General features: G+C 50.6%; 1 protein-coding gene across 1 annotated transcript; it reads left to right on the top strand.

Moving 5' to 3' along the window:
- The first annotated feature begins 2,028 nt into the window (after positions 1-2,028).
- On the top strand, positions 2,029-26,254 carry MORN3 (MORN repeat containing 3). Its single transcript, XM_012469450.3, has 7 exons — positions 2,029-2,108; positions 6,045-6,218; positions 18,687-18,844; positions 23,037-23,196; positions 24,758-24,942; positions 25,209-25,292; positions 26,028-26,254. The coding sequence occupies exons 2-6, from the start codon at positions 6,074-6,076 to the stop codon at positions 25,284-25,286; spliced, it is 726 nt and encodes a 241-aa protein (XP_012324873.1). The 5' UTR covers positions 2,029-2,108; positions 6,045-6,073; the 3' UTR covers positions 25,287-25,292; positions 26,028-26,254.
- Positions 26,255-27,224: the final 970 nt, after the last annotated feature.

Raw genomic sequence — 27,224 nt, forward strand, 5'->3', positions numbered from 1 at the left:
CTTGAGCCCAGGAGTTCAAGGCTGCAGTGAGCTATGATCGCGCTGTTGCGCTCTAGCCTGGGTGCCAGAATAATAAAATAGAATAAAAATAAAAAAGGCTGTGTGCAGTGGCTCATGCCTGCAAATCCCAACACTTTGGGAGGCTGAGGTGGGTAGATCACGAGGTCAGGAGTTCGAGAGCAGCCAGGCCAACATGGTGAACCAGGGAGTCGGAAGTTGCAGTGAGCCAAGATCATGCCACTGCACTCCAGCCTGGTGACAGAGGGAGACGCCGTCTCAAAAAAAGAAAGAAAGAAAGAAAGAAAAAGTGGTCCTTCCAGGAGGACACAACTTGGGAAGCAGATGAGGCAAGGTGGACACTCCAGGACAAGGTATATTTTCACAACAATGCCTGAAGACTCTGGTTCCTTTCTTTCTTCTTTTTCTTTTCTTTCTTTTTTTCAACCTGCATAAGTCTCTTTTTTTTTTTTTTTTGAGACAGGGCCTCACTCTTGGCCAGAGTGATCTTGGCTCACTGCAGCCTCCCCGCCTCCAGGGTTCAAGCGATTCCCATGCCTCAGCCTCTCAAGTAGCTGGGATTACAGGTGTGTGCCACCATGCACAGCTAACTTTTGTATTTTTAGTAGAGACAGGGTTTCACCATGGTGGCCAGGCTGGTCTCGAACTCCTGACCTCAAGTAATCCACCTGTCTTGGCTTCCCAAAGTGCTGAGATTACAGGCATGAGCCACCACGCCTGGCTGAGACTCTGGCTCCTTTCTAGGAGTCCTTAACCTGAGGACCACCAACTCCCGCAGTGGGAGTCCCCCAGAGCACATCATTCATTCATTTATTCATCCAACAAATATTTATTGAACAACTACTATGTGTCTGGCACACTTCTAGGTCCCATGGAGGTGGCAGTGAGAAAGCACAAAAACTTTTCTGCTTTCAAGTAGGGCAAAATGCCAGTGATTGTTAAATATGGCCAGAGGCGGTAACAGGTGTTCATCGTCATTACGTCTTTTTTCTGTGTTTGAAAGTTTTATTGAAAATAGAAGTTAGAAGAAAAAAATGTTTGTCTTCCAAGAGACAGACAATAAATAAGGGGTGTATGTGTGTTGGTGCTAAGTGCTACAGAGAACATAAAACAGGAATGAGGATTGGCAAGTATATATGGAAATTCCAACTTTAAATAGGGTCATTCCAGGAACTCCTCACTGAGAAGGTAACTTTTGAATAAAGCACTGAAGGAGAGAAGGGAATGATCCAGACTGCTTTCCTGACAAACAGATGTCCTGGCAGCAGGGACAAAACAGGCAAAGGCCCCGAGGCCAGAACATGGCCAGTATTTTCCAGGAACAGCAAGGAAGCAAGTGTGTGGCTGGAGCAGAGACAGGGTGCCAGGAGTTGGGGGCAAGGTCAGAGTGGAAAGGGGAGGGGGCAGGCAGGTCACACAGGGCCTTGAAGGCCAGAAGGGCTGTGGCTTTTACCCGAGTGACCAGGGGAGGCCCTGGAGGGTGAGTCAAGAGTGACGGAAGCTGATTTGTGTAGGGTAATGAGTAGGCACCCTTTGGAGGCAGGGGCCTCTAGAGCTCCCATTAGACACTCAGGGCAGTCCAGACCCCTACAAGGCTAAAAACCAGTGTGATGGCCAGGCACAGTAGTTCACGCCTCTAATCCCAGCACTTTGGGAAGCCCGAGGCCTGCGGATCACTTGAGGTCAGGAGTTCAAGACCAGCCTGGCCAACATGGCGAAACCCCTCGTCTCTACTGAAAACACAAAAAATTAGCCGGGCGTGATAGCTCGCGCTTGTAATCCCAGCTACCAGGGAGGCTGAGGCAGGAGAATCGCCTGAACCCGGGAGGCGGAGGTTGTGATGAGCTGAGATCGCGCCACTGCACTCCAGCCTGGGCTACAGAGTGAGACTCTCATCTCAAAAACAAACACAGTGTGAGGCGGATTTGCCGTTCAAATTTTGCCGCTACCGGGTCTCGGCAGGAAGGGGCAGGCACTGCCTAGTCGCTAGGCTGGGGTGGCGCGTTGCCATAGCGACCCTGGCCGGGCCCGCGGCGCGCGCAGCTGAAGGAGGTTAAGTCTGGAAGCTGCGACCCCGCCGGTGAGCGCAGGTGAGCCGGGCGCAGGTGGGGCAGGGCCAGGACTCCTGACTGACACCAAGCCGTCTAGCCCCCGCCCCCATTCCACTGTGGTCCTTTTTTATTTTTCTCCTGGAGACAGGGTCTTGCTCTGTCGCCTAGGCTGGAATGCAGTGGCGCTGATGATAGCTCACTGCAGTCCTGACCTCCTAGGTTCAAGGGATCCTCCCACCTCAGCCTCCCAAGTAGCTGGGACTACAGGCCTGCACCACTATGCCAAGTTAATTTTTTTATTTTTTGTAGAGATGAGGTCTCACTATGGTTGCCCAGGCTAGTCTCCATCTCCCGGACTCATACAATCCTCCCGCATCGGCCTCCCAAAATGCTGGGATTGCAGGCATCAGCCCCATGCTGCCAGGCTGGTCTATAATTCAGAACCAGAAACCTGGGCAGACTTTTATTTCCTGTCAACAGCTCACGTGTTAAGACCACAGCCTCCTCTGGGTAGAACCTATGTTACCTAAAGTGTGGGATGGAGGGTGATTTTAGGTTACACTGATGAGGTGTGAAGTAACACCCAATGACATCATAAGAAAGTTATGGCTGGGCGCGGTGGCTCACGCCTGTAATCCCAGCACTTTGGGAGGCTGAGGCGGGCGGATCACGAGGTCAAGAGATCGAGACCATCCTGGTCAACATGGTGAAACCCCGTCTCTACTAAAAATACAAAAAAATTAGCTGGGCACGGTGGCGCGTGCCTGTAATCCCAGCTACTCAGGAGGCTGAGGCAGGAGAATTGCCTGAACCCAGGAGGCGGAGGTTGCAGTGAGCCTGGGTAACAAGAGCGAAACTCCGTCTCAAAAAAAAAAAAGAAAAAGAAAATAAAAGAAAGGTATTAGAGTCTGGGTTCTCTTACAGTTCTGAGCAAGCCAAGGAGAGTCAGTTTGGTGATCACATGGCATTAACACCTCTTTTAACATTTGCTAGTCTCTATTTTTTTTTTTTTTTTTTTAGTAGAGACGGGGTTTCACTATGTTGGCCAGGATGGTCTCGATCTCATGACCTTGTGATCTACCCGCCTCGGCCTCCCAAAGTGCTGGGATTACAGGCATGAGCCACCTCACCCAGCCGCTAATCTCTTTTTTTTTTTTTAATTTTTTTAAGACTAGTCAAGTGCAGTAGTGAGAAGAGGGGAAAGAGTAGAACAAGGAGTTCAATCTGTAACTGACTGTGAACAATCGAGATAACTCACTACCTTCGGACCAGCCCGCTAATCTGTATTTTAACAGAGACCTTGGAGCCCAGCCAACTCTAAGCCATAGCATCTAGCTAAGAGTTAAGTTGTTTGTTCCAATGTTTTTATTTTTACATTTATCATTGCCTTAGGGTACCTGCTACTGGTTTTCTGTTTATAATAACATGTATGTAGGCCGGGTGTGGTGGCTCACACCTGTAATCCCAGCACTTTGGGAGGCTGAGGAGGGTGGATAATGAGGTCAGGAGATTAAGACCATCCTGGCTAACATGGTGAAACCCTGTCTCTACAAAAAATACAAAAAATTAGTCGGGCGTGGTGGCACATGCCTGTAGTCCCAGCTACTCAGGAGGCTGGGCAGGAGAATCACTTGAACCCAGGAGGCAGAGGTTGCAGTGAGCCAAGATCGCACGATTGCACTCTAGCCTGGTTGACAGAGTGAAACTCTATCTCAAAAAAAAAAAGAGAAAAAATGTAAAGTCTCTTTTCTTCTTCCCACCCCCACCCAACCCAGACAGAGTTTTATTCTGTTGCCTAGGCTGGAGTGCAGTGGCATGATGTCGGTTCACTGCAACCTCCGACTCCTGAGTTCAAGAGATTCTCCTGCCTCAGTCTCCCAAGGAGCTGGGATTACAGACGTGTCACCACGCCCAGCTAATTTTTGTATTTTTAGTTGAGGCAGGGTTTCAGCATGTTGGCCAGGCTGATCTCGAACTCCTGACCGCAGGTGATCTGCCCACCTCAAGCTCCCAAAGTGCGGGGATTACAGGCTTGAGGCATCACAATCGGCCTTTTCTTTTTTTTTGAGACGGGGTCTTGCTCTGTTGCCCAGGCTGGAGTGCATTGGTGCAATCTCGGCTCACTGCAGCCTCTTCCTCCCGAGGTCAAGCGATTCTCCTGTCTCAGCCTCCCGAGTAGCTGGGACTGCAGGTGTGGGCCACCACACCTGGCTAATTTTTGTATTTTTAGTAGACGAGTTTTCACCATGTTGGCCAGGCTGGTCTTAAACTCCTGACCTCAGGTGATCCACCTGCCTCGGCCTTCCAGATTGCTGGGATTACAGGCATGCATCTGGCCCTCCTTTTTTCAACATATGAGTTGATTTTTTAAAGTGAGTTAACTTATTTTTATTTTACTTTTTTCTTGAGAGAAGTTCTCGCACTGTCATCCGGGCCAGCGTGCAGTGGCATGATCTCGGCTTACTGCAACCTCTGCCAAGTCAGTTAATTTACACATAGAGATTAATAACAGTACAGGTGATACTTGGAAATGGAAGGGGAAAAATCCCAAAGGTATTGAATTTAGGACCTGAGATTGCTTCCCCACTCTCGGCTTTGGCTCTGCCTGTTTTCTCCACCTGGAATGATTTTTCCCTACTCCTAGGTGTGATTGTCAAAATATGCAATCCATATTTTGGGTTCATATTTTGGACTCATATTTGGTTCACTGGCTCATACCTGTAATACCAGCACTTGGAGATGCTGAGGTGGGTGGATCATTTGAGGTCAGGAGTTCGAGACCAGCCTGGCCAACATGGTGAAACCCTGTCTCTACTAAAAATACAAAAATTAGCTGGGCATGGTGGTGGGCACCTGTAATCCCCACTACTCGGGAGGCTAAGGCACGAGAATCGCTTGAACTTAGGAGGCAGAGGTTGCAGTGAGCCGAGATGGTGCCACTGTACTCTAGCCTGGGAGACAAAGTGAGATTCCGTCTCAAAAAATAATTAAGTAAAACCAGGCATGGTGGTTCACGCCTGTAATCCAGCACTTTGGAAGACCAAGGCAGGCAGATCACAAGGTTAGGAGTTCGAGACCAGCCTGGCCAACATGGTAAAACCCCATCTCTATTAAAAACACAAAAATTAACCGGGCATGGTGGCGGGCGCCTGTAATCCCAGCTACTTGGGAGGCTGAGGCAGGAGAATCACTTGAACCCAGGAGGTGGAGGTTGTGGTGAGCCAAGATTGTGCCACTGCACTCCAGCCTGGGCAACAAGAGCAAAACTCCATCTCAAAATAAATACATTAATTAAATGAGAAAAAAGTAAATAAAAATAAATATTTAGAAGATTAGAAGATACGAAAAATAGGGGCCGGGCGCAGTGGCTCACGCCTGTAGTCCCAGCACTTTGGGAGGCCGAGGCAGGTGGATCACGAGGTCAAGAGATTGAGACCATCCTGGTCAACATGGTGAAATCCCGTCTCTACTAAAAATACAAAAAATTAGCTGGGCATGGTGGTGCGTGCCTGTAATCCCAGCTACTCAGGAGGCTGAGGCAGGAGAATTGCCTGAACCCAGGAGGCGGAGGTTGCGGTGAGCCGAGATCGCGCCATTGCACTCCAGCCTAGGTAACGAGCGAAACTCCGTCTCAAAAAAAAAAAAAAAAAAGAAGATACGAAAAATATATATATTATGTGTGTGACCCCCCCGCCAACACAGCAGGCACAACTCCTCCCTGATGCCATCACAAACCCTCCTGCTCTACTGGTCTCCCTGTATTCCTAAGCAATTGTGCCATCAGACCCCCTGGGAGGGGGCCCCAGGAGAGGCAAGGGAGGGGACAGCCAAAGGTCCGTCTAGCACTCAAGGACCCCACCAAGGGCTGGTCACCTGCCCGGGGACTCAGAACACACATGAGTTGCCCCACTTGAGCTCAGGATCCTGGCAATACACAGGCATGCTGAGCCCCAGATGTCCCTAATCCCTCTCCAGCACCCTCCAACCTTGCAGAAGCAGCCACCATGCCAGTCTCTAAGTGCCTGAAAAGGTCGGAGCCCCTGTGGAAGGGATGGGACCAGAAGGCCCAGAAGAACGGCCTGCGGCACCAGGTGTACGCTGTGAACGGGGACTACTATGCGGGCGAGTGGAAGGACAACTTGAAACACGGTAAGCAGGCACTCTGGGGACGCACGGCCAGAGTGGCTCAGAGCCATGGTGGGCCACAGGGCCAGGAAGGCAGCATGCATGGCTCACTGGGGACATGAGATGTGTCCTCAAGGCTCCCCAGGGTAAGCGCTGGCCCAGGCCAGCTGGGGCCTCTGACCCAAACTCACCACTGACTTCAAGTGAGCAAGGGTCTCAGGACCAGCGGTGGACAGAGGGTCTTGAGAAACTGGCCTGGCCCGGGTTCCTGCCTTCTGAGACTTGGGTTAAGCACTGGGCTGGCTGGCAACAAGAAAAGCCAACCCCCTCAAAACCAGCTTGTAGTGGGGTTCTGGGCTTCACATTCAGCTGTGATGTTCCCCAGAGGGCTGAATGCCAGGCACAGGGAGGACCCCCTACTCCAGCCCCCCAGGAGGCACAGGGAGGACCCCCTACTCCAGCTCCCAAGGAGGAGCTAGGGCTCCAGTTCTGACCAGCAGTGGGCAAAGGGGTCCTGCTGATACAAACTACATCCTGATGGGGAAAAGAAAGAAAAAGAGCTTTTATTTTAAAATGTGGCATTGCTGCTGTCTCCAGTCTTGCAATTCCAGACTCTGTACTCTTTTTTTTTTGGTGGGGGAGGGTGGGGACAGGGTCTTGCTCTGCCTCAAAAAAATCCCAGGCTGGAGTGCAGCGGTGCTTTCAGAGCTCACTGCAGCCTCAAGCTCCTGGGCTCAAGCAATCCTCCTGTCTCAGCCTTCTGAATTGCTGGGATTAGAAGTGGGAGTCACTGTGCTTGGCTAGATTCTGTGCTCTTAACCACCCTGCTCTCCTGCCTTGCTGGGTTAAGTGATTTGGAGTCCAATAAATCTGGTTAGGATCCCAGTTCCAGGCCAAGTACAGTGGCTCACACCTGTAATCCCAGCACTTTGGGAGGCCAAGGTGGGCAGATCACTTGAGGTCAGGAGTTCGAGACCACCCTGGCCAATACGATGAAATCCCATCTCTACTAAAAAAATACAAAAATTAGCCGAGCATGGTGGCACGCACCTATAGTCCCAGCTACTTGGGAGGTTAGGCAGGAGAATCACTTGAACCCAGGAGGCGGAGGTTGCAGTGAGCTGAGATCGCGCCACTGCAGTTCAGCCTGGTGACAGAGCGAGACTCTATCTCAAAAAAAAAAAAAAGATGCCTGAGTGTATTCTTAGTTCTTGTGGGTGCATGTGTTGTGGACACAGCCCTGGGCACTGAAGAACCCAGCTGTACTGCAGAGCAGTTGTGAGGCTTCAGGTGAATCATTTCCCATTCGCTGGGTCTCGGCCTCCCCATCTGTGACAGGCCAGTGGGCTTCCATCTGTGTAAGTCCTGCCACCCCTCAGACCTTGGAGGTGTAGACCCAAAGCCAATCGGCCAGTGGCTGCAGAAAGCAGATCCATCAGAGAACTGAGGTCCCCTCTCTTCAAGACACACCCTTTGACCAAGCTGAAGTGAGTTGCTGTGGTGTGAGCAGATTGGAAGCGGTCAAGACAGTCGTCAAACAAAGTGAGGACAGGGTGGCCTGGTGGGTCCCCGCGCTGCTCATTCATTCACTCCACAAACACTTACTGAGCTCCCAGTCCATTCCAGGCCCTGAGTGGGGCATCCAGCATAATCCCAGCCCTCAGGGAGCTTTCAGTGCTGCAGCGAACCTGCCCAGGAAGGTGACATGCGCATTTTACAGATGAGGCATCTGGCGCTGAGAGAGGAAGTAACTTACTCAGGGTCAAGGGCTACAGGTAGTGGCATCTGGATGTGAAGGGGACCAGAGAGGAGACATGAAGAGGCCATGAGAACACAGACAGTGGGAGAGGTGAAGTTCCAGCTGGGTGGGACAGGAAGAGGATGAGTTCACCACGCAGAGGGCATGCCTACTAGGCAGTGAGCCAGAACGGGGGATGCTCTAGAGGACTGAGAGGGTGCCGGGCATGGCAGTGCATACCTGTAGTTCCAGCTACTCGGGAGGCTAAGGTGGGAGGACTGCTGGAGGCTAGGAGTTCAACACTAGCCTGGGCAACCCCATCTCTATAAAATAGAACACTTTTTTTTTTTTTTTGACTCAGAGGTTTGCTCTTGTCGCCCAGGCTGGAATGCAATGGCGCGATTTTGGCTCACTGCATGCAACCTTCGCCTCCTAGATCAAGCCTGATTCTCCTGCCTCAGCCTCCTGAGTAGCTGGGATGACAGGTATGTGCCACCACATCCAGCTAATTTTTGTATTTTTAGTAGAGACGGGGTTTTGCCATGTTGCCAGGCTGGTCTCGAACTCCTGACCTCAGGTGATCCGCCTCAGCCTCCCAAAGTGCTGGGATTACAGGTGTGAGCAACCATGCCTGGCCTTACAAAATAGAATACTTAAGGAATTAGCTAGGCATGGTGGTATGCTCCTGCAGTCCCAGCTACTCAGGAGGCTGAGGCAGAAGGATCACTTGAACCCAGGAGTTAGAGAGGTTGCAGTGAGCCATGATTGTGCCACTACACTCCAGACAGAGTGAGACCTTGTCTCAAAAGAAAAGAAAAAGTAAACAGCCAGGCCCGGTGGCTCACACCTGTAATCCCAGCACTTTGGGAGGCCAAGGTAGGCGGATCACAAAGTCAGGAGATCAAGACCATCCTGGCCAACACAGTGAATCCCCGTCTCTACTAAAAATACAAAAATTAGCTGGGTATGGCTGCACATGCCTGTAGTCCCAGCTATTCAGGAGGCTGAGGCAGGAGAATTGCTTGAACCCGGGAGGAAGAGGTTGCAGTGAGCCAAGATCGTGCCATTGCACTCCAGCCTGGGCAACAAAGAGCAAAACTCCATCTCAATAAAAAAGAAAAACGAAAAAAATTTTAAAAAGAAGGAGACTGGAAGCCAGTGTGGCTGCATCAGAGGGAGCAAGCAGGGAGTGGGCAGGTCAGAAGGGCCAACCATATAGGGTCTCACAGGCTGTGATGACGTTTGCCTTTATCCCAGAGGCAAGCAGCAAATGGTTTAAAAATGGGGCTGGGCTTGGTCACTGCTTATATCCTCACCATCCTAACAGCCAGAGTCGGGGTGCACCAAATATGTGGAGCATGAATGGTGAGTCCACAAGAATTAGGAATAACCCAGTTCACACCGACTTCACAATATGTATTGAGCACCTACTATGTGCCAGGAACTATGCTAGCAGTGAAGAAAACAAAGATACATGTTCTTTTTTTTTTTGAGATAGAGTCTTACTCTACCGCCCAAGCTGGAGTGCAATGGCACCATCACGGCTCACTACAACCTCTGCCGCTCCGGTTCAAGCAATTCTCGTGCCTCAGCCCCCCGAGTAGCTGCGATTACAGGCACCTGCCGCCATGCCCGGCTAATTTTTTGTATTCACCATCTTGGCCAGGCTGATCTTGAACTTCTGACCTCATGATCCATCTGCCTCGGCCTCCCAAAGTGCTGAGATAACAGGCATGAGCCACTGTGCCTGGGCAATACCTGTTCTTATGAAGCATGTTTAGCAGGGCTAGACAGACAGCAAATGATAAATATAGTAAGTAAATAATATATTATGTTAGAGGTGGTAGGTATACATGTATGAAAACAGGAAAATAGAATAGGGTGATCTGAGTCTGCAGAATTAAATGGTGGTCTCCACTCAGTGAACGGGTGAATTCTCAGTCAAGATTTGGAGGAGAGGGAGTGGCTGAGTGGATGTTTGCAGGGACTAGCATTCCAGGTGGCATGACCAGCCAGAGCAGAGAACATACCTGGGGTGTTCAAGGAACAGCCAGGAGGATGGTGTGGCTGGACAGAGTGAGGAAGAGCAGGAGGTCAGAGAGGTTGTGGGCTGGCTGGGCACGGTGGCTCACGCCTGTAATCCCAAGCACTTTGAGAGGCCGAGGCGGGCGGATCACTTGAGGTCAGGAGTTCAAGACCAGCCTGGCCAACATGGTGAAACCCCATCTCTATTAAAAATATAAAAATTGGCCAGGCGTGGTGGCTCATGCCTGTAATCCAAGCACTTTGGAGGCCAAGGCAGGCAGATCACCTGAGGTCAGGAGTTCAAGACCAGCCCGACCAACATAGTGAAACCCTGTCTTAAAAAAAAAAAAAAAATTAGCTGGGTCAAGTGGCGAATGCCTGTAATTCCAGCTACTAGGGAGGCTGAGGCATGAATATCACTTGAATCTGGGAGGCAGAGGTTACAGGGAGCCAAGATCATGCCACTGCACTTCAGTTTGGGGAAAGAGCAAAACTATGCCTCTGCCTCAAAAAATAAAATAAAAAGGCTGGCTGCAGTGGCTCTTGCCTATAATCCTAGCACTTTGGGAGACTGAGATAGGCGGATCACCTGAGGTCAGGAGTTCAAGAGCAGCCTGGCCAACATGGTGAAAACCCCATCTCTACTAAAAATATAAGAATTAGCTGGGCATGGTGGCAGGCTCCTGTAATCCTAGCTTGGGAGGCTGAGACAGGAGAACTGTTTGAAGCTGCGAGGCGGAGGTTGCAGTGAGCCAGACTGCACCATTGTACTCCAGCCTAGGCAAGAAGAGTGAAACTCCTTCTCAAAAAAAAAAAAAAAGCCGGGCGCGGTGGCTCACGCCTATAATCCCAGCACTTTGGGAGGCCGAGGCGGGTGGATCACGAGGTCAAGAGATCGAGACCATCCTGGTCAAGAAGGTGAAACCCCGTCTCTACTAAAAAATACAAAAATTAGCTGGGCATGGTGGCGCATGCCTGTAGTCCCAACTACTCGGGAGGCTGAGGCAGGAGAATTGCCTGAACCCAGGAGGCGGAGGTTGCGGTGAGCCGAGATCGCGCCATTGCACTCCAGCCTGGGTAACAAGAGTGAAACTCCATCTCAAAAAAAAAAAAAAAGAGAGAGAGAGAGAGGGCATGGGCTAAGGAAGGGAAGTCAGATCATGTAGGACCCTGTCAGCCATGGTAAGAACTTTGGATTTGACTCTGAGACAAGGGAGGGTTTGGAGCAGAGGAATGTAACTCATGCTGGCTGTTTTGTTGTGAATGAGACGGGAGCAGGAAGACCCCTCAGAGACCCTTGCAGACATCCAGGTGAGAGATGACAGAGCTTCAGCAAATCAGGAGAATGAAGCAGCCCATACAAGCAAATTACTAGAAAGGCAGGACTGGAGCCATCCTCAGGGAAGGCTCAGGACTTGTCCAACTTATTTCTGCCTCTCCCTGGCTGGCCTTTTTTCTCTGCATGATACACATGGCCGCCAGCAACACAGTCACAGGGTGGAGGGGTCCTCTTCACTTCCTGATCTAGTTTTGTTTTTTTTTTTGAGACCGTCTCACTCTGCTGCCCAGGCTGGAGTACAGTGGTGCGGTCTCGGCTCACTGCAACCTCTGCCTTCCAGATTCAAGTGATTTTCGTGCCTCAGCCTCCCAAGTATCTGGGATTACAGGCGCTCGTCACCACGCCTGGCTAATTTTTGTATTTTTTGGTAGAGACAGGGTTTCACCATGTTGGCCAGGCTGGTTTCAAACTCCTGACCTCAAGTGATCTGCCCACCTCGGCCTCCCAAAGTTCTGGGATGACACGCGTAAGCCACTGTCCCCAGCCTTTTCCCCTTATTTTCCTACTTGCTAAGCTTTGATTTGTCTCCTGCACAGACTGTCAGCAATTCCATCCCTGTATTAAATTTTCTCCAAAATACCTCGGATTTCTTTCTTTTCATTTTCTTTTTTTTTTTTTTTTTGAGACAGAGTCTCGCTCTGTCACCCAGAGTGGAGTGCAGTGGTGTGATCTCAGTTCACTGCAACCTCCACCTCCTGGGTTCAAGCGATTCTCCTGCCTTAGCCTTCCAAGTAGCTGGGATTACAGGTGGGCACCACTACGCCCAGCTAATTTTGTTTTGTTTTGTTTTGTTTTGTTTTGTTTTGTTTTGAGACAGAGTTTTGCACTGTCACCCAGGCTGTAGTGCACTGTCCTGATCTCTGCTCACTACAATCTCCGCCTCCTGGATTCAAGCAATTCTCCGGCCTCAGCCTTCCGAGTAGCTGGGACTACAGGCATGTGCCACCATGCCCAGCTAATTTTTTTTGTATTTTTAGTAGAGATGGGGTTTCATTATGTTGGCCAGAATGGTCTTGATCTCCTGACCTCGTGATCCACCCAGTTCTGCCTCCCAAAGTGTTGGGATTACAGGCATAAGCCACCATACCCAGCCAATTTTTGTATTTTTAGTAGAGACAGCGTTTCACCATGTTGGTCAGGCTAGTCTCAAACTCCTGACCTCATGATACGCCCACCTCAGCCTCCCAAAGTGCTGGGATTATAGGCGTGAGCCACCGCACCCGGACCTTTTTTTTTTTTTTGAGACAGAGTTTCACTCTTGTCCCCCAGGCTGGAGTGCAGTGGCGCGACCTCAGCTCACTGCAACCTCCAACTCCCAGGTTGAAGCAATCCTCCTGCCTCAGGCTCCAGAGTAGCTGGGACTACATGTGTGTACCACCATGCCTGGCTAATTTTTGTATTTTTAGTAGAGACGGGGTTTCACCATGTTGGTCAAGATGTTCTCGCTCTCCTGACCTTGTGATTCATCTGCCTCGGCCTCCCAAAGTGCTGGAATTACAGGCGTGAGCCACCTCGCCCAGCCTAGGGCAACATACCTAGGATTTCAAACTGTCCTAGGGTGTCAGTGTTCTGATGACGCTAGTCACTGCACTGCAGGAGACGGTGCAGTATGGTTTCTGTTGGGTCATCTGGACCCTGAACCCTCAACTGATTCAGTTCCCCAACAGCAAGAGAAGATGCGAGATCTTAATATCAAGTCTCAGGACTCCAATAGTAGGTACTCCAATACCGTTAGGCTAGGGAGTTTCCCCAGCACGGGCCACATACTGTGTGCATCAACCCCTAATTTGACTGTCGGATGCCGACTGGTCTCACCCTTCACCTTCTTCTAATCACAAGGCCCCTGCTACCATGGTCACAGAGATGAGCACATAACCCAACTGGGCAAATAAAAAAATTGAAATGAGATTTTTCAAAGTGGACTAGCAGAGAAAAAGCACCTTTCCCTTCTGATTCCCAACCTGCTAATTCCCGTGTATCTCCTGCATTTGCCTGCAGTAGGAGAGACTGGAAGCCACCCACGGAAGGCATAGTCATGAGCACCCATCAACATCTTTTTTTTTTTTTTGAGACGGGGTCTCACTCTGTTGCTCAGGCTGGAGTGCAGTGGCACGTTGTCGGCTTACAGCAAACTCTGCCTCCCAGGTTCAAACAATTCTCCTGCTTCCCAAGTAGCTGTGATTACAGGCACCTGCCATCACGCCGGCTAATTTTTGTATTTTCAGTAGAGACGGGGTTTCGCCATGTTGGCCAAGCTGGTTTCAAACTCCTGACCTTAAGTGATTCGCCCGCCTTAGCCTCCCAAAGTGCAGGGATTACAGGCGTGACCCACCACGCCTGGCGGCAACCCTCATTTTCAATCCACCTTGTCTTTCCTCATGCAGTTCCCTATGCCTGGAGTGCCCTTCCTGGCCCCAAGGTCACCCCCTCCAGGAAGTCTCTGAGTCCCCAGATTAGACCAAGTGCCCTTCTTCTTATATTGAAATCTCAGTGCCTACCTTCGTATATTGCTATGTGGGTATTCATCAGGCCTGTTTCACTTGCAAGAGGCAGAAACAACTCAGGAGGGCTTCAGCAATGCAAGTTCAGCCACGGTGGGATTCAGGGGCTTAATGTCACTGGAACTTGGCGTCTCCCCTATCTCTCCATTTTGCTTTCCTCTGCGTTGAGTTCTTTCTTAGGTTAACTTCCTCCCTTTGCAGGCCTAGGTGGGTGTGGCGGCCCAGATGGACTTACACAGAGTCTCATTGGACCAACTTGGGTCAGGTGGCCTGCAGTAACCAATCACAACAGCCTGGTGGGTAGAATACACTGATTGGCTAGGCCTGCCAGGGGGCGGAGTCAGCTCACCCAAACCTTGGGGATTGAACAGTGGAATAAGAGTGTCCCCAAAGGAAATAAAATCAGGAGGAAGTGAGGGGCAGGACAGGCGCAAACAACTCAATAGCCCCTACCTACAATGTGGATGGGCCCCACCAAACCATGGGCTCCTCAAGGGCAAAAATAATAACAAAGGCTCCCAATATTTGAGGGACAAAAAATAAAAAATAAATAAATAAATAACTACCAAGGCTCACATTGATGTATTTCCTATTTGTAGTCTCTGTTATAAGTGCAGTGCACATATCCTTGACTCTAGTGATCAGAAACAACCCCACGAGGTATTGTTTTTCTTTCTTTCTTTCTTTTTTTTTTTTTTTGAGACTGAGTCTCCCTCTGTCGCCAGGCTGGAGTCCACTGGTGCAATCTCGGCTCACTGCAACCTCTGCCTCCTGGGTTTAAGCGATTCTCCTGCCTCAGCCTCCTGAGTAGCTACAGGGACTACAGGCTCGCGCCACCACGCCCAGCTAATTTTTGTATTTTTAGTAGAGACGGGGGGTTCGCCATGTTGGCCAGGATGGTCTCGATCTCTTGACTTTGTGATCCATCCGCCTAAGACTCCCAAAGTGCTGGGAAATCAGGCATGAGCCACCGTGCCCAGCCTCAGGTCTCCAAACCTTGTACATCTTATAACAAAAAGTTTACACCCTTTGACAGAACATCGCCACAGTTTCCCCGCCCCACCAGCCCCTGGTAACCGCTATTTTACTCTGTTTCTATGAATTTGACTTTTTTAGATTCCACATATAAGTAAGATCATGCAGTATTTCTCTTTCTGTGCTTGGCTTGTTTCTCTTGGCATAATGTCCTCCAGATTCATCCATGTTGTCACAAATGGCACGTTTTCTTTCTTTCCTTTTGTTATTTTATGTATTTATTTTATTTTTTGAAACTGAGTCTTGTTCTACTGCCCAGGCTGGCAATCTCAGCTCACTGCAACCTCCGCCTCCCGGGTTCCAGTGATTCTCCTGCCTCAGCCTCCAAAGTAGCTGGGATTACAGGTGCGTGCCACCATGCCCAGCTAATTTTTGTATTTTTAGTAGAGACGGTGTTTCACCATGTTAGCCAGGCTGATCTCAAACTCCTGACCTCAGGCAGTCTGCCCACCCTGGCCTCCCAAAGTGCTGAGGTTATAGGCGTAAGCCACCACGCCTAGCCCTTTTCAAAATTTTCTATTTAATTAATTAATTTATTTATTTATTCTGAGACTGAGTCACCCTGTTGCCCATGGCAGGATCTTAGCTCACTGCAACCTCCGCCTCCTGGGTTCAAGCAATTCTCCTGCCTCAGCCTCCCAAGTAGCTGGGATTACAGGCACGTTCCACCATGCCCAGCTACTTTTTTGTATTTTTAGTAGAGATGGACTTTCACCATGTTGACTGGGCTGGTCTCGAACTCCTGACCTTGTGATCTGCCTACCTCACTCAGTCTTCCAAAGTGCTGGGATTACAAGTGTGAGCCACCATACCCGGCCTTTAATTTTGTTTTTATTTATTTATTTTTTTTGAGATGGAGTCTCAGTCTGTTGCCGAGGCTGGAGTGCGGTGCTGTGATCTCAGCTGACTGCAACCTCCGCCTGCCGGTTTCTAGTGATTCTCCTGCCTCAGTATCCCAAGTAGCTGGGATTACAGGCACATACCACCATGCGTGAATAATTTTTGTATTTTTGTAGAGACGTGGTTTTGCCATGTTGGCAAGCCTGGTCTTGAATTCCTGACCCCAGGTGATCCACCTGCCTCTGCCTCCCAAAGTGCTGGGATTACAGGCATGAGCCACCACGCCGGCCTAAATTTTTTATACATCCAGGGTCTCTGTGTGTTCTTAGGCGGGTCTTAAACTTCTGGCCTCAAGTGATCCTCCTGCTTTGGCCTCCTAATGTTATGGGATTCTGGCCAGGCGTGGTGGTTCACACTTGTAATCCCAGCACTTTGGGAGGCTGAGGCAGGCAGATCATGAGATCAGGAATTTGAGACCAGTCTGGACAACACCTTGAAACCTCGTCTCTACTAAAAATACAAAAAATTACCTGGTATGGTGGCGTGCGCCTGTAATCCCAGCTACTCGGGAGGCTGAGGCAGGAGAATCACGTGAACCTGGGAGACAGAAGTTGTAGTGAGCCAAGATCACACCACTGCACTCCAGCCTGGGCCACAGAGCTAGACTCTATCTCAAAAAAAAAAAAAAAAAAAAAAAAATTCTGGGATTCCAGGAGTCAGCCACCTTGCCTGGCCCTCTTCTTTTTTTAAAGGCTGAATAATATTTTATTATGTAATATATATCACATTTTCTTTATCCATTTATTTGTTGACAAGCACTTAGGTTGTCCTATAAAATATTCTTTTTTTTTTTTTTTGAGACTGAGACTCTCCCTGTGGCCCAGGCTGGAGTGCAGTGGCGCAATATCAGCTCACTGCAACCTCCACCTCCTGGGTTCAAGCGATTCCCCTGCCTCAGCCTCCAGAGCAGCTGGGATTACAGGAGCACGACACCACACCAAGCTAATTTTTGTATTTTTAGTAGAGATAGGGTTTCTCCATGTTGGTCAGGCTGGTCTCTAACTCCTAACTTCAGGTGATCCACCCGCCTTGGCCTACCAAAGTGGTGGGATTACAGGCGTGAGCCACTGCACCCGGCCCCTATAAGATACTTTTACTCCCATTTTACAGATGGGGAATCTGAGACTCAGAGAGACCCAAATAATTAAGTTACTTGGTCAAGGTCGCAAAGCTCAGAGGAATAATGTTGAATTTGTTCCTGGGTTACCAAGGACCAAGATGTTAATTGGACCATACAGGTACTCCACAAATATTTTATTCACCCCTTCGTTAAAGATGTATTAAGCCGGGTGCAGCGGTGTGTGCATGTAGTTCCCGCTCCTCGAGAGACTCAGAAGGGACAATCTCTTGAGCTCAAGAGTACAAGACCGGCTGGGCACAGTGGCTCATGCCTGTAATCCCCAGCACTTTGGGAGGCAAAGGCGGGCAGATCACTTGAGGTCAGAAGTTCGAGACCAGTCTGGCCAACATGGTGAAACCCCATCTCTACTAAAAATACAAAAAAATTAGCCAGGCGTGGTGGCATGTGCTGTAATCCCAGCTACTCGGGAGGCTGAGGCAGGGGAAGTGCTTGAACCAGGGGGGTGGAGGTTGCAGTAAGTTGAGATCCCGCCACTGGTGGTAGCCTGGGTGACAGAGTGAGACTCCGTCTCAAAAAAAAAAAGGTTCAAGACAAGCCTGGGCAACATAGCAAGACCCCATCTCTTAAAAAAAAAAAGAGAGAGGCCAGTCGCTGTAGCTCATGCCTATAATCCCAGCACTTTGGGAGGCCGAGGTGGGCGGATCACAAGGTCAAGAGATCAAGACCATCCTGGCCAACATGGTGAAACTCCGTCTCTACTAAAAATACAAAAATTAGCTGGGTGCGGTGGCATGCGCCTGTGGTCCCAGCTACTTAGGAGGCTGAGGCAGAAGAATTGCTTGAACCCAGGAGGCGGAGGTTGCAGTGAGCCAAGATTGCACCACTGCACTCCAGCCTGGCAACAGAGCAAGACTCCGTCTCAAGAGGAAAAAAAAAAGAAAGGCCAGGTATGGTGCCTCATGCCTATAATCCCAATACTTTGGGAGGCCTAGGCAGGAGGACTGCTTGAGCCCAGGAGTTTGAGACCAGCCTGGGCAACACAGAAAGATTCCATCTCTACAGAACTTTTTTTATAAAATTAGCCATGTGTAGTGGCATGCACCTGTGGTCTCAGCTACTCAGGAGGCTGAGGTGGAAGGATCATTTGATGGTGGAAGGCTGGGTGGTTGAGGCTGCAGTGAGCTGTGCACTTCAGCATAGGCAACACAGCCAGATCCTGTCTAAAAAAAAGAAAGAAAAGAAAAAGAAACAAAGCGAAAAGCAAATTAACATGTATTAATCACCTACAACACGCCAGGCAGGTTTTCAGTGCAGCGAATGAAACAGACCAAAGTCTGTGCCTTCCCGCAGCTCACATTCTCCTGGAAGAGACACACATGAGACACTAAGCAACAAATAAGAGAATTACCTCTGTCCGGGCGCAGTGGCTCCCGCCTGTAATCCCAGCACTGTGGGAGGCCGAGGCAGGCATGTCACTTGAGGTCAGGAGTTTGAGACCCTGGCCAACATGGAACCCCATCTCTACTAAAAATACAGAATTATTTGTATTGGCACATGTTGGCACATGCCTGTAGTCCTAGCTACTCTGGAGGCTGAAGCAGGAGAATCTCTTGATCCCTGGAGGCGGAGGTTGCAGTGAGCCGAGATTGTGCCACTGCACTCCAACCTGGGCAACAGAGACACCGTCTCAAAAAAAAAAAAAAGAAATAGAACCTTCCTGGTCTTCTCCTGGGTACTGGGTGTCTAGGATGATGCACAGAGCCTGTCCCAGCTCTCAAGATTTGTCCAGTCGGGGGCCCCTGAGGCCCAGGCAGGCACAGCACCCCCACCCCAGGCGGCCATGATGCAGCGTTGCCCATCTGTGTGCCACCAGGGAAAGGAACACAGGTCTGGAAGAAGAACAGAGCCATCTATGAAGGGGACTGGAAGTTTGGGAAGCGAGACGGCTATGGCACCCTCAGCCTTCCTGATCAACAGACAGGAAAGTACAGGAGAGTCTACTCAGGCTGGTGGAAAGATGATAAGAAATCGGTGAGCAGGGCTGCCAGCCAGGCTCTGTGTGTGTGTGTGTGTGTGTGTGTGTGTGTGTGTGTGTGTGTGTGTAGGGGGAGCTGAGAGAGGCCTGGGAGAAAAGGGAGGGGAGGTCTACAGGGAGGAGGACAAGGTAGTGGTGCGTGTGGGAGAAGGAAGGGGTGGGGGAATTGCAAAGTTTCTCAGAACAAAACCCAGGAAACAGGAAGCAAGAGAAGGCCAGGGAGGAGCCCAAGAAACCCTGTGGTTGCACGGAGCCAGCCAGGCTTGTGGGGACGAAGTCGACTCCACCCTCTTCCCCCCTGGTTTCCTGGCTTTCTTTTCCCCGGGCATCTCTTTCTGAGAATCCCCCTTCTGCTGGGCCTGAATAAAAGAGGAGGTAGGAAAAGTGGAAGCAAGAGGGCAGAGGATAAGAGAGTTGGGTCCCAGGAGGCAGAAGCCAGCCAGAGGCGCGTGCTCAGCCCAGAAACACCCAAGCTGGGCACAGGGTCCCTCTACCTACTTCCACAAGTGTGGATGAATCCTCACCATCGGCCCTGGGGACAATAATAATAAACAGTATTGCAACTGGGCAACTACTATTGTGAGCCTGAAACTCTCACAGCAACGGCTCATCACCATCATCATCACTCCCATTTTACTGATAAGCAAACAAGTTTGGAGAGATGAGGTATCTTGTAACCACCCAAGGGGTTCACCCTGCCCGCTGCCTAGACAGAGCCGATTCATCAAGACAGGGGAATTGCAATAAAGAAAGAGTAATTGACACAGAGGTGGCTGTGTGGGATACCTGAGTTGTATTATTACTCAAATCGGTCTCCCCGAACATTCCGGCAGCAGAGTTTTTAAGGATAACTTGGTGGGTGGGGGGAAGACAGTGAGCCAGGAGTGCTGATTGGTCAAAGATGAAATCATAGGGAGTCAAAGCTGTCTTCTTGCCCTGAGTCAGTTCCTGGGTGGGGGCCACAAGATCACCTAAGTCACTTTATTGATCTGGGTGGAGCCAGCTGATCCATCCAGTGTACAGTCTGCAAAATATCTCCAGCACTGATCTTAGGAGCAGTTTGGGGAGGGTCAGAATCTTGTAGCCTCCAGCTGCATGACTCCTAAACCAAAATTTCTAATATTGTAGCTAATGTGAATCCTACAAAGGCAATCTAGTCCCCAGGCAAGAAGGATGCCTTTGGGAAAAGGCTGTTACTGTCTTCGTTTAAACTTTAAGTTTCTCCCAAAGTTAGTTCATCTTAAGCTCAAGAATGAACAAGGATAGCTTGGAGGTTAGAAGCAAGATGGAGTGGGTTAAGTTAGGTCTCTTTCGCTGTCTCAGTCATAATTTTGCAAAGGCAGTTTCAGTCTTTCCTGGAGTCACACAGCTAGCAAGTAGCCAGGGTTTCATGTTCTCTGCTCTCAAATTTATTGGCCAGTAGGAAGAGAAAGTCCCAAATAACCAGTTTACATAGAATATGGTGTTAGGAGAGTTGTTTTCATAGGATGCCCACAGGAGAGTCATTAAGCCCAGCCTAGGAAATTCAGGGCAGAATGCTAGACACAGTGGCTCTCGCCTGTAATCTCAGTTCTTTGGGAAGCTGAGGTGGTTGGATCACTTGAGGTCAGGAGTTTGAGACTTGCCTGGCCAACATGGTGAAACCTCCATCTCTACTAAATAAAAATACAAAAAAAAAAAAAAAAAAAAATTAGCTGGGCATGGTAGTGCACACCTGTAGTCCCAGCTTGGGAGACAGAGGCATGAGAATTGCTTGAACGTGGGAGGCAGAGGCTGTAGTGAGCTGAGATCATGCTGTTGCATGCCAGCCTGGGCAACAGAGCAAGACTCCATCTCTAAATAAATAATATTATGTAATAATAATAATTAGCTGGACGTGGTGGTGCACATCTGTAGTCCCAACTTCTCAGAAGGCTGAGGCAGGAGGATTGTTTGATCTCAGGAGGCTGAAGCTGCAGTGAGCTATGGTGGTGCCACCACACTCCAGCCTGGACAACAGAGCAAGACTTGTCTCAAAAAGAGGGAATTCAGGCCGAGCACGGTGATTCACGCCTGTGATCCCAGCACTTTGGGAGGTCAAGGTAGGAAGATCACCTGAGGTCAGGAGTTTAAGACCAGCCTGGCCAACATGGTGAAACCCCGTCTCTACTAAAAATACAAAAATTACCAGGCATGGTGGTGGGTGCCTGTAATCCCAGTTACTCAGGAGGCTGAGGCAGGATAATGCTTGAACCTGGGCGGCGGAGGCTGCGGTGAGCCGAGATAGCACCACTGCACTCCAACAAAAGAGAGAATTCAGGGCAGGCTTCCTGTAGGAGGTGACACTAAAAGATGTTAGGAATTAGCCAGGAAGGCCGGGCACGGTGGCTCAAGCCTGTAATCCCGGCACTTTGGGAGGCCGAGGCGGGTGGATCACGAGGTCAAGAGATCGAGACCATCCTGGTCAACATGATGAAACCCCATCTCTACTAATACAAAAAATTAGCTGGGCATGGTGGCGCGTGCCTGTAATCCCAGCTACCCAGGAGGCTGAGGCAGGAGAATTGCCTGAACCCAGGAGGCGGAGGTTGCGGTGAGCCGAGATCGCGCCATTGCACTCCAGCCTGGGTAACAAGAGCGAAACTCTGTCTCAAAAAAAAAAAAAAAAAAAGGAATTAGCCAGGAAGAAAAAATGGGGAGGAGGATAGGAGGCGAAAAATAGCAAAGGAAAGGAGATGTCAAAGAGTCGTGTGCGTCTGCCCTGGGACAGGAGTAAGGAAAAGGGTTGCCGGGGCCTTCAAGGACATGTGGGAAATGAGGATTCTGAGGAGTAGGCTTGGCTCCTCAATCCAACCTCCTTGGGTATGATCTGCAAAAACATCTTGTTTCCCTGTGTTTGGACACTAAGTATGGTGTTCTTTTTCTTTTCTTTTCTTTGAGACAGTCTCTCCCTCTGTCGCCCAGGCAATGGTGCGATCTTGGCTCACTGCAACTTCCACCTCCCCAGTTCAAGCGATTCTCCTGCCTCAGCCTCCTGAGTATCTGGGACTACAGGCCCACACTACCACGCATGGCTGATTTTTGTATTTTTTGGTAGAGATGGGAATTTCACCATGTTGGGCAGGCTGGTCTCAAACTCCGACCTCGGGTGATGCAACCGCCTCAGTCTCCCAAAGTGCTGGGATTACAGACTTGAGCCACTGAGCCTGGCTATGTATGGTGTTTCTGTTCATTTTTCTGGGTCAAAATAAGAGTGGGATGGGGGTGAGCATATCCAATGGGCGATTTTTTAATTTTTATTTTTTGAGACAGCGTCTCACTCTGTCACCCAGGTTACAGTGCAGTGGTGGGATCTCAGCTCACTGAAACCTCCATCTCCACAGTTCAAGCGATTCTCCTGCCTCAGCCTTCTGAATACCTGGAATTACAGGCCCTGGCCACCACACCCAGCTAATTTTTCTATTTTTAGTAGAGACAGAGTTTTACCATGATGGCCAGGCTGGTCTTGAACTCCTGACCTCAAGTGATCCGCCCACCTCAGCCTCCCAAAGTGAGCCCATGAGCCACTGCACCCGTCCTAGATGGGCAATTTAAAGAATCCTCTGGTGCCGTAGGGGCTGCATGGTGCACGGTGGGATGGCGATGAGGGAGGAGGGGGTGCTCAGTGAGGAGGGAGATTAATGACCGGCTGCATGGAGGTGGCAGCAGAGGCACAGAGAGAAAGGGACAGCATGGGGAGATCCTTCAAGACATGATAGACCAGGCTCGGTGGCTCACACCTCTAATCCCAGCACTTTGGGAGGCCGAGGAGGGCGGATCACTTGAAGTCAGGAGTTCCAGACCAGCTTAGCCAACATGGTGAAACCCTGTCTCTACTGAAAATACAAAAATTAGCCGGGTGTGGTGGTGCGTGCTTGTAATCCCAGCTACTTGGGAGGCTGAGGCAGGAGAATCGCTTGAACCCAGGAGGTAGAGGTTGCAGTGAGCTGAGATCACACCACTGCACTCCAGCCTGGGTGACAGAGCAAGACGTTCTCTCAAAAAAAAAAGGCATGACCCTCCGCTAAGACGCGACCCTCTGCTTGGACATAGGGCTGAGGAAGAAGAAGGAAGAAGCTGGGCTGTGTGGCTCTGGGGTGTCTGGGAAGACGATGGGCTTTCCTGGTGTCGGGGACGGCACCCTGAGCAGGAGCATCTTCGTGCTTTCAGGGTTATGGGATCCAGTTTTTCAGATCCAAGGAGTATTATGAGGGTGAGTGGTGTGGCAGCCAGCGCAGCGGGTGGGGCCGCATGTACTACAGCAACGGCGACATCTACGAGGGACAGTGGGAGAACGACAAGCCACACGGGGAGGGCATGCTGCGCCTAAGTGAGTGCCCCGCCCTCTCAGGGCCCGCCCACCTGACCACGCCCCTGGCAGCGAGCTGGTCACGCCCACCTGGTCCCACAGGGACACGCCACACCCGGCAAAGCCCTTGCATCAGTTGGGACAAGCGAGGAAAAGGACCCTATCCCTCCCCTCAGAGAGCTTGTACTTTACTAGGGGAGCCTAACAATAAATACATAACTAAGAATTTCTTGGGATCATCATAATCATAGCCAACACTTATATGCACTGGGCTCATTTAATCCTCACCACAGTTCCATAAGATAGGTGCTTTTAGGCCGGGCGTGGTGGCTCACGCCTGTAATCCCAGCACTTGGGGAGGCCGAGGCAGGTGGATCACCTGAGGCCGGGAGTTTGAGACCAGCCTGACCAACATGGAGAAACCCCATCTCTACTAAAAAAAAGTACAAAATTAGATGGCTGTGGTGGCACATGCCTGTAACCCAAGCTACTCAGGGGACTGAGGCAGGAGAATCATTTGAATCCGGGAGGCAGAGGTTGTGGTGAGCCAAGATTGTGCCATTGTACTCTGGCCAGGGCTATAAGAGAGAAACTTCATCTCAAAAAAATAAAAATAAATAATAATAAAGAAATAAAAAAGATAGGTGCTGTTATCATCCCTTCTTTACAAATGGACTGCGACATGGAGCTGAAGTCACACGCTCCAGGTCACACCGTCTGGGCTGTGGGGTAAATGGGCTAATATTGCTCCTTAGGAAACAGGAAGGCCTGTTGGGAAATGATGACAGAATTTGGGGCAGGGCCTATTTAACTTGACTTATGGTCAGGGAACGCCTCCCTCAAGAGGGTGCGTTGGGTTTTTGTTTTTGATTTTGAGACCAGGTCTCTCTGTCACTTAGGCTGGAGTGCAGTGGCATGATCTCAGCTCACTGCAACCTCTGACTCCCAGCTTCCAGCAATTCTCCTGTCTCAGCCTCCCCAGTAGATGGGATTAGAGGCGTGCACCACCATGCCCGTCTAATTTTTATTTTTATTTTTATTTTTTTTAGTAGAGACAAGGTTTCATTCACCATGTTGGTCAGGCTGATCTCAAACTCCTGACCTCAAGTGATCCACCTGCCTCAGCCTCCCAAAGTGCTGGGATTACAGGCATGAGCCACCATGCCTGGCCCGGAGGGTGCATTTGAATATTTGAAAGGAGACCCAAAGGAGGAGAAGTAGCTGGATTTTTTTTTTTTTTTTTAGACAGGTCTCACTCTGTCACCCTGGCTGAAGTGCAGTGGGGCAATCTCAGCTCACTGCAGCCTCAATTTCCTGAGCTCAAGCCATCCTCCCACCTCAGCCTCCTGAGTAGCTGGGACTATAGGTGCACACTACCATGCCCAGCTAATTTTTAAAAAATTGTTTTTGCAGAGATGGGGTCTCACTATGTTACTCAGGCTGGTATTGATCTGCTGGGTTTATAAGCCTCCCATCTTGGCCTCCCAATGTGTTGGGGTTGCATTGCTCTGTAAGAGCGACCCCCTGGGGGTCTAGCCTAGTTTGATGTACCCCGAACCACACCTCCCTGTCCTTTCCCCAGAGAACGGGAACCGATACGAGGGCTGCTGGGAGAGGGGCATGAAGAACGGACCGGGGCGTTTCTTCCATCTGGACCACGGACAGCTGTTTGAAGGCTTCTGGGTGGACAATATGGCCAAGTGCGGGACGATGATCGACTTTGGCCGTGACGAGGCCCCTGAGCCCACTCAGTTCCCCATTCCTGAGGTGGGCAGCCCTCCCCAGAGCCCTGTGGCCACACCCAGACAGAGACAGAGGCCAGCACCCCGAGCCATGCCCAGCCCAGACCTGCCAGGCCCAGCCCAACCCAGACAGGGAACAGACAAGGTTTTGTTTTCAGTCAGGGCATCCCTGGCAAGGGAAGTGGCTCCTGATGATGCTGGCAGCATCCCACGGGGCAGGCAGCGCCAGTCAAGGCTGGCAGCCTGGGTCCTCCATGTTCTCCAAACCAACCCCTGACTGTTTCCCTCCAGGTCAAAATCCTAGACCCTGATGGTGTGCTGGCGGAAGCCTTGGCCGTGTTCAGGAAGACAGAGGAAGAAGGAGATTGATGCTGGGTGAGGGGCGGGCACGCCTGCCATGCTCTTCTGTGGCTGAGGCTGCTCCAGGGCCCGGATCAATGCACACATCTCCTGGGGTCTCCAAAGGGCTGGGGGTGGGGGCGTGGGGGAGCAGGACCAGAGAGGGCAGTCTTCTTGCCTTCTACATTCCAGATGTGGTTTTTGGCTCTTCCTCTTCAAAACCCCTTTTGGCCAGGTGTGGTGGCTCACGCCTGTAATCCCAACACTTTGGGAGGCCAAGGCAGGTGGATCACTTGAGGTCAGGAATTCGAGACCATCCTGGCCAACATGGTGAAACCCCGTCTCTACTGGTGGCAGGCGCCTGTAATCCCAGCTGCTTGGGAGGCTGAGGCAGGAGAATTGCTTGAACCCGGGAGGCAGAGATTGCAGTGAGCCGAGATCGTGCCATTGCACTCTAGCCTGGGCGAGAGAGTGAGAGTCCGTCTCAAAAAAAACAAAACCCAAAACTGATTTCACTGAAGACCAGTGCATTCCAGTCCTGCCCAGAACCTTCTGTTTGTACCCTGGGCCACATCACTGGGCTGGGCACAGGTTGGAAGGAGGTGGTCTGCTGGCTTCTGAATGCCCTTGAGTAAGGCGGTTGGCCTCGGGCTTCCATTTCACCTTGTCCAGTCCAAGCCCCTCCTGAGCAAAATGTGAGGGTTTGAGGAGAGGGCATTGGTACAGTGACTTTCAAATGGCAGCTCCACCATCCCCCTCTCTCCCCTGCAGAGAACACCAACGCTTCAGGAGAAATTCAAGTCCGTGTCACCCAGTCGCTCAGATCAGTGCAGCTCTGGCTGGATGAGTCAGCAGTGGCTCCGCACAAACCTGGCACCCTCAGAGGGCCCCTCACTCCCCCCAGCACTGGGTGGTTTCTTGCCAATAGGAAGGCCAGTGCTCCTCTCCCAGGCTGGCCTTGGGACCCTCTTGCGGCCTTTGTTTTCTGATCTCATCCTGCAGTGCATAAGAATAAAGAACCAGTTGGTGTAAGCCCGGGCCTGTGGTGTGAGGATGGGGCATGCAAGGGGGCACAGGAGGGGTTTCAGGTGGGGAAAGACCTCCCCTGGCTGGGCTGCCTGGGCTTAGCTTGGGGAGGAGTAAGGGCAGGTCTTAGGCCGGGTGCAGTGGCTCATTCCTGCAATCCCAGCACTTGGGGAGGCCAAGGCAGGAGGATCACTTGAGGCCGGGAATTCAAGACCAGCCTAGACAACATAACAAGATCCTGACTCTACCAAAAAAAAATTTTTTTTTTTGAGATAGAATCTTGCTCTGTCATCAGGCTGGAGTGTAGTGGCGTGATCTTGGCTCACAGCAACGTCTGCCTCCCGGGTTCAAGCGATTCTCCTACCTCAGTCTCCTGAATAGCTAAGACTACAGGTGCACGCCACCACATCCAGCTAATTTTTGTATTTTTAGTAGAGATAGGGTTTCACCATGTTGGCCAGGATGGTCTTGATCTATTGACCTTATGATCCGCCTGCCTCGGCCTCCCAAATGGTGGGATTACAGGTATAAGCCACCGCATCTGGCAAACAAAAAAAAATTAAAAAATATAAAAGAAAGGAAAAAAAAGGGCCAGGTGTGGTGGCTTATGCTTGTAATCCCAGCCTTGTGGGAGGTTGAGGCGAGCAGATCACAAGGTAAAGAGATTGAGACCATCCTGGCCAACATGGTGAAACCCCATCTCTACTAAAAATACAAAAATTGGGCCGGGCGCGGTGGCTCAAGCCTGTAATCCCAGCACTTTGGGAGGCCGAGGCGGGTGGATCACAAGGTCAAGAGATCGAGACCATCCTGGTCAACATGGTGAAACCCCGTCTCTACTTAAAATACAAAAAATTAGCTGGGCATGGTGGCGTGTGCCTGTAATCCCAGCTACTCAGGAGGCTGAGGCAGGAGAATTGCCTGAACCCAGGAGACGGAGGT

The sequence above is a fragment of the Aotus nancymaae genome, unplaced genomic scaffold (genome assembly GCF_030222135.1).
Source record: "Aotus nancymaae isolate 86718 unplaced genomic scaffold, 86718_ANA_hifiasm-v0.15.2.pri h1tg000021l, whole genome shotgun sequence".
Lineage (NCBI taxonomy): Eukaryota > Metazoa > Chordata > Mammalia > Primates > Aotidae > Aotus > Aotus nancymaae.